This window comes from Hyperolius riggenbachi, chromosome 2 (genome assembly GCF_040937935.1).
Source record: "Hyperolius riggenbachi isolate aHypRig1 chromosome 2, aHypRig1.pri, whole genome shotgun sequence".
Classification (NCBI taxonomy): Eukaryota; Metazoa; Chordata; class Amphibia; order Anura; family Hyperoliidae; genus Hyperolius; species Hyperolius riggenbachi.
In genome coordinates this window covers 213,427,141-213,435,019 of record NC_090647.1, presented here as the reverse complement: position 1 = coordinate 213,435,019, position 7,879 = coordinate 213,427,141, and the positions used below count along the sequence as shown (strand labels likewise).

At 39.5% G+C, this 7,879-nt stretch overlaps 1 protein-coding gene across 1 annotated transcript in view; it reads right to left on the bottom strand.

Moving 5' to 3' along the window:
• Positions 1–542: 542 nt before the first annotated feature.
• Positions 543–7,879, bottom strand: part of GRK1 (G protein-coupled receptor kinase 1) — a 39,956-nt gene continuing 32,619 nt past the window's right edge. Inside the window, exons 6-7 of the mRNA XM_068268105.1 lie at positions 5,774–5,975; positions 543–3,067 (exon numbers count right to left, since the gene is read on the bottom strand). Of these exons, the coding sequence (XP_068124206.1) occupies positions 2,790–3,067; positions 5,774–5,975 (480 nt within the window). The 3' untranslated portion in view covers positions 543–2,789. The remainder of the gene's footprint in view (positions 3,068–5,773; positions 5,976–7,879) is intronic.

Below are 7,879 nucleotides of genomic sequence, written 5' to 3'. Positions count from 1 at the left end.
AAGCACAGACGTATAGTGCTACTACAGAGCTGAAAAGCACAGACGTATAGTGCTACCACAGAGCTGAAAAGCGCAGGCGTATAGTGCTACTACAGAGCTGAAAAGCACAGACGTACAGTGCTACCACAGAGCTGAAAAGCATAGAAATATAGTCCTGCCACAGAGCTGAAAGGCACAGACGTATAGTGCTACCACAGAGCTGAAAGGCACAGACGTATAGTGCTACCACAGAGCTGAAAAGCCCAGAATTTTCAAAATAATGATGTAATAGTCTAGTAGGAAAATAAATTCCCCAAGGCCATTTCACACTGGAGATTCAGAATACTACAAACATTCAAGAAATATTTGAAATGCACCAGATCATGACTTATGTTTTTGCAGAAGTCTGGTGAATACAATGCTGTACCCAGATTCTTATAATTATATCATATATCACCAACACATTTAAAGGTCATGAAAATGTACAATTTATGGAGAAATATAGTCATTATTTTTCAAATAACAATCAAATATGTACTCCTAAAATGATGACAACAACTAGGTTAAGAAAAACTTGTTTTTCTATTTTTATTTGAATGTCTGAAATTGGTGCTCCTATCATACCAATGCCATTCTATACATTGTATTCCTCAATGTACAAAGCAAATGTCTTTAGATCACATTTTACATTGACTTCCTTAGCAAAACATAACATCTATTAAATACAAAGCATCTATACCCTGTATGTAATGAAAGGCGATACAGCACAAGCTGGGTACACTTCTCGGGAGTATAGGGGTTGATTCAATAAATTTTGGTAAAGTTACTGTGCACTGGCAGCGCACCAAAAGTTGTACCGATAATTACGCAAGGTATGTAATGTAAGTTGCGCAATTAGCAAAACTCACATTACCTAGGTAATGCATGCATTGCTAGCATTGCGTGCTTTACTCTACTTGTGCAATGCACATTACACTAGAACATGGTGGTGTAACCAGAACATTGCTAGCAATGTGTGCATTACCTAGAAAATTCAAGTTGCTCTATTTGCACACTTTACGTACCTTGGATAAGTATCTGTAAAATTGTCTACACACAACTTTAACAAATTTTTAATGAATTGACCCCATAATAGGAAAATAAATTATTTCTAAAAATATCAGCTTGGAAAGAAAATAATTGACTCGTCTTTCTATCTGTATTTTTATTGTATTTTTTTATTATTTTCAAATATATATTTATATATTTACAAATTATGTATCTACATTTAGCCCTTGAAACAAGCAGTAATCAACTAAATATGTTGTATTCCACAGAAAATAAGTATTTGTGATAACATCAGTACTGTGTAAAAAGGCAGCCCATCTTATTAAGACGAATGTTGCCATTTTCTGCTCCTTTTCAACAGATTTTTATGAAAAAAATTAAGAATATTTTTTATTACCTATTGATTCCAATGAACAGACTTGAACAGACTCTTATCTATTTGGAGAAGCTGTAAAGACTAGAAATATGCAACATCAATTTTCAGCCTTTTGACCACTGTTTGACCTAGTGGTAATTAATCATATACTTTTCCAGAAGCAGAGGTGCTACCTATGTACCTCTTTCAATGCTAGAATACAGTAGAATATGGTATATACGGTATGCTAGAATACGGTATATAGGATTCAAGATCAGTTCACTGGCAGTAGATAAAATTTTCTTTGTCTAATAAAAAAAGGGCGAACAAAAAGAAAGAAAAAACTATTTACAAAGAAATATAAGATGTTGCCTTGAAACATTAAATACAATCAAAAGTGGTTTACTTTTATTTAGTAATTTTTAATTTATTGCATTATCATTAGTTTTTTAATGAAATTATGATTTTACCTTGATAACATATGTAACTTTAAGTACAACTTTAAAACCCAGGCAAAGGTAAATCTGTATAGAAAAATACCATTACCCAAAGGAAGGCTCCCTTTAGTCACCATTTCTCCTATTCTCTCTTGATGGGCCCCTTCTGGTTAGCACCACTGTGACAGCACTTACCATTGTCATGTCCAAAGATGGGTCGCAGAATTAACAGAAATGGGACAACAGTGAAACTTGCTGAAGACCTCCCTGCCATGCTGGGTGAGAGAGGATGTAAAAAGCTAAGATGGGGAGAACTGGGAACCAGAGGAAGGTTTCCTGGTAAGGTGAGGACTTTGTTTTTTTTCTACTTGGCAGTTTTTAATGTCCCCTGGAGAAGGGTCTTAATAATACAGCTAAAACAATGTCTAATGCCGAAAATAAAACTTAAATGTCCAGTAGAAATCTATGGGAAACCATCTGTGTACTAATCAATATTGAAACGGACGGTTCAAGTTTTTGTTATGTTTTTACAATGAAAAGGGATTAGAAGACAGTCTGTCCTGAACTTGGGTCCTCAACAACCCAGAATTAACCACTTAGCATTGTTTGCTCTAAAGTATAGGATTTAAAAAAATCCTCAGTTGAAAAAACGTATACAATTTTAAGGTATTACGCAAGCAAATAGGAATAGAAGTTATATGCATTCGAACAAATAAGGTCCACAAAATTAGGTGAGATGTATGGAGTTTCAGCTCTATGACCATTGCCTGTGTCCTTTCCAGTAAGTTTTTCCATATGCACAACTTACTTCACATGTGGATCACAACAGACACTATTACCCAAAATCTAACATCTTAAATGAAGTGCTTTGCAGGTCAGAATCTTCTCACATTAGGATAGAAAGTTCACACAAAAGACAGACAAGTTAGTAATTTCTTTTGTATGTTTATACAAATCTTGCAGGTGTTCTCTTATGCAATTCGACATACTCCAGACTTAGCTGAGTTGTCATTAGCTGTGGAATTTCTTCTGACATCATTTAATTCTGAATTTAGTTCTTCAAAAATACCAGTTTCAATCATTTCCTCCTGCCATGGTATAGGGATAGTGCCTGAAGCAAACTCATCAAAGAACTGCTTGTCAGAGTCTTCAATGTTGATCCCTTTCACTGTTGAAAATGCTCCAACATCCTGTATATCCTTAGCATACACAGTTTTGGAGTCAGGGGCAAAGGGCGGTGGAAGAATACCTTTTAAAGCCAACAACAAAAAATATTATAAGGAATAGTTATAATCAAAGTAACAGTCTTCACTGTCTATTTTTCAAAGCATTTTTATAAGAGACATAGGGGTCTATGCAATGAACTACATTAAGCAGAATTATGTGCGTAATATCTTATGCACAATGATGAGTAGAGCGTAGTGCATTCCATGCAATTTATTGCATTCTGATCTACTCATCATGCAGTAAAACTTTATGCACATTATTATACTCAACACAGTTAATTGCATACACCGCACAGTGCTAAATAAAATAAATAATAATAATATGCGGTTTCTTAAAAAAGACTCTATTCTTAGGTCTTAGATAAACATCAAAGTCCTTATTCAATTGTAGGTGTAAAAAGCTCATTGTAAGCAACTTTTCCATTACCCTGCAGTTCACACAGATTGCCAGCTGATTCAATTGTACAGGCTCGTACACACGATTTATTAAAGTCGGCTGAGGTGGGTAAAATTTGCCTATGCCGACAATCAAGCGTGTGTATGTCAGCCCCTGACTGCCGACACCCCAAGCGACCTGCCCAGAGGATCTACTCACCTGGTCAGTGGCCAACTTGTTTGAAGTCGCTACTTCCCCGCCCACAGCATGATCTCACATATGCGCTGTTCTGTCGTCCCTCCGCCCCCGCATAGCTACAGTATGCATCGTCAGCTACGACGCGTCTGCCTTCAGTACCTTGCATCATATTGCCTACTGCTTCACTAGCTCTATGTTATAGTTTTGTTTTGTGAATTTTTTATGGTTTTCTTAACACTTTATTACAAATAAAAAAAAAAAACAGTTTGCCACCATCCTCAAGCCTCTTTTAATCACTCATCCTTCATGCAGGCTTGTATTGCCAGAGTGACTGGGCCAGGTCAACATGGGTCTCAGCTGCCTATATAACAACAGTCTAGATTGCTCATGATACGGGGCAGGGCTCTGCAAATAGGGGGCAGACATCTTTCCTCAGCTCATTCCCTCCTCTGATCACCAGAAGAAAAGCGATGACACCTACACATGTGGAGCTAGCAGAGGGTGGGAACTGATAGTGCTTTATAATAAGGGACCTTCCAGTAATTCTTCCCTCCCAGAGAAGAGAGTTCCTTATCTGATCTTGCAAAAAGTTAATGCATCAGAATAAGCTATGTTTATTTAAAAAATAATTACATTTCCTAAAAAAAGTGTTTACTGTTCCTTACCATAATCAAAGTCTACAAAACTTATTTTTAAACCTTAGTGGTCTTCTCCAAACTTTGAAAGATGTGCCACTCAATGTCCCATCTGCACTACAATTCCACAAGAATACTAAAAGAGAACATGGATAGTATCATTTTTGCATCTTCTGCAAGGAGATGGACCAACGGGAATCCTTCCGGAGAATTGTCATTGGCCAGATCAGTGGACCAATGAGAAATGTCTGCAGAAAATTCAAAGGTCTGTTATGCAATAATGAACTAACAAGGAACCCTAGTAAAAGCATATTAAAATACCTTACTGGATTTTCATATCTGTCTGACCAACCAAAATCCTACCTGCTCAGGAATCTGATTGCTCAGCTCAACAGACCAATAGGAAACCCCAGCATGTGATTAAAAAATAATTTTCTTGGAGTTAATATTAGTTCAGTATTGTGGCGCCATCCCCCCATTGATGGCACGCCTCTGAGGCCAGAGTTCTATCTGGAAAATCCATCCAGTTCCTTGAACGTCTAGTGTTGAGGCATGAGGGGGTGAGTCTGGCGTATGCAGGGAATTATGACTGGTACTGGTATTGAGAATGGTAGGCTTGGTGTTGCTGAGAAACATGTGTTGTGCTGACACACTGTTTGTGCAATAAACTAACTCAGCACCTTCTACAATTTGATTTAATCACCGATACTCATTGCTGGCGATGCTTTAATTGTGGGTCTTGTGGCATTAATAAGGAGCCTGTTTTGGGCCAGATTGCAATTGTATAAAGTTTCTGCTTCAGTTGAGCACCTGAGGGAGTGTTTCACCTTTTTCCATACAATCGAATAAGCCCAAAACTTTTCCACAAATTCTGGATTTATCTGGTTAACACAGGCTTATATAGTTAGTGTTTTGCTAGTCACGAGATGTGAGGATACTGGTTAGATTGCATGTGTGGGGATGAATACAGGTGAACAATTAGTGGATGAGACTGGTCTAGGGAATAGGGAAAGTACTATCCACAGTTTAAAACTGAAGTGAGAAATATATGGAGGCTGCCATATTTATTTCCTTTTATACAATACCAGTTGCCTGGTGGTCCTGCTGGTCTATTAGGATGCAGTAGTGTCTGAATAATGCCAGAAACAAGCATGAAGCTAATTTTACACATCTGACAATCACGTCAGAAACACGTGATCTGCGGCATGCTTGTTCAGGGTTTGTGGCTAAAAGTATTAGAGGTAGAGGATTAGCAGGATAACCAGGCAACTGGTATTGCTTAAAAGGAAATAAATATTTCAGCCTCCATATCCGTCTTGCTTCAGTTGCCCTTTAAGGTTCCCTTAATAGGGCATTTTTTAATATTTAATTCTACCTGTGTATTCTGTAATAAATATTTACTTGTGTATTCTGCAGTAAAGATTGTTATACCTTTAGTAGCTGCTGCTGGTGATGTAAGCTATATTATTACATAGGCCAACAAACACTTTTAGTCTAACATCAAAGCTAGTGAGTCATACCTGCTTCAAGTTTCCTCCAGTTAATATATCTGAAGAAAGAAAGTATTCGAAGATCATTACAACTTCCATTTCTAAATCCAATCCGTTTCCTGGGATCTTTCTCCAGTAAGGCTTCACAGATAGATTTGCACTCCACACTGAATTTTTCTGTGTATGTCACCGGTTCATTTATGATTCTGTGCTTTAAGTCCTTAGGCTCAACCTAGAATGACAAATACATAAAAGCAATAAATAGTAGAACGAGTATAACACCGCTTACCACTCTGCCAGAACGATGATACGCTTCAGCATGATGCCTTGTCCGTGACTATTTAAAATAAAGATTGGACTATTCTTAATGTCCCAGTTAAAGGGATTTCTTACTTCAATAAACGCAATAAACTATGGACTCATGCACATAAATACACAACCTGGACTCTGAAACTATAATCCATACAGGAAGTCAAAGTTAGAAAAAATGGAGTGTTTATATCTTCTGGTTTAATGACAAAAGAGGATTATTCAGAAACTGATTAGGAAGAGGCTACTGTAATTTTAGAAGCTGAATAATGTATTAAATTAGGTGGGCTGATGACAGAAAGACCTGGACATCCAATAATCACATAAGCCCATCAAGCAGGTCCCTTTCATGTCATAATGTTGGGCACTGGCCCAAGGCTTTACCACCTTCTTCGAATGTATAGCTGTGAGTTGCCTGCCCAGTGCATACATCAAAACACTTTAGCTGGGCACCCAAGATGATTACAGCCAACAGGCGGTGGTTTGGCTGAAGCTTAAAGTGGGGTTATACACTCAAAACTAAAATTTCAGTAACTACTCTTAATTACATAAAATAACATTTGAAAATATTCCCAAGAATTCCCTGTGTGTAAAAACATTTATTTTCACTGTAGAGAGTAGTAGAAGTTTGCTTATCTCTGGATCATCTGCAAATGTAATCACTGTCGGCAAGAATCTTTCTGTCTGTGTTTTCACTCGGCCCCCCCTCTCTGCTGAAAAGATAGACACATCACTGTGGCTGAAACACTTCAGTAGAAAAGGAGGGGGGCAGAGTGAAGACACAGGTAGAGAGCTTAAGCCAAGCCAACTTCTACTGCTCTCTGCAGTGAAAATAAAAAAAGAACTATACAAGGATTGCTTGGGAACCGTGGCGTTCCTACTGTAGGGCGCAGGGGGGCGTGGTGCACCGGGTGACAGACAGCCAGGGGGGTGTCGCCACGACCCCCCACAGCAGCAGAGCAGGAGGGGGAAGCAGCGCTAGAAGGAGGAGCAGTGGGGGCAGCAGTGGGGAGGGGGGAAAATATCCCCCCCTCCCTCACCTGGGACCCCTCCTTCTACCTCTCTCCCCCTCCATTTAGCGGTGGCAAGTGCGGGCTCGGCGGTAGGGAGACAAGCAGAGAATTACCCACCACTTCCGCGATCCAAGCGCTGGCAGCGTCATGTCGTCACAGATCTCCGCCTTCAAAGCCGCCCACTGTGCTTCCTGATTAGCGGAAGCACAGTGGGCGGCATTGAAGGCGGAGATCTGTGACGACATGACGCTGCCAGCGCAGGAATAAGGTCTTGTGATATCCATAAAACCCGCTCGGCAGCTGAGGTAGAGAGGATTGGGAGCAAGTGTTTGCAATATACGTGAGACCCACCTGACAACTGAGGTGGAGAGAATCTGGTGAGCATTTATGAACAGGGGGTGAGGGAGACAGATGATTCACCACCTGGGGAGCACAGAGCACAAGTGATTTGGAGTTGGTGGAATGGTGTGAAAAGCAGGACTAAAACAATATTACCCTATGCGGAGTCTGTCTTTTGTGATTACAGGAGTGGAGAGCGCGGCAGTTTAACTGGGATTTCCTGATCGCCTATCGCCGGAGGCGATCGGCGGGGCTGGGGGGATGCCGCTGAGCAGCGGCTATCATGTAGCGAGCCCTCGGCTCGCTACATGATAAAAAAAAAAAAAATTTAAAAAAAACTGTTGCGCTTCCCCCTGGCGGTATTTTTCATACCGCCAAGGGGGTTAAAGGACAATTACATCGCAACAGCATGTTTAAATTGTGAAAGGGTCCGGTGTTTTTTTATTGTTTTGTTTTTGTTTTGTTTTTTAATAAA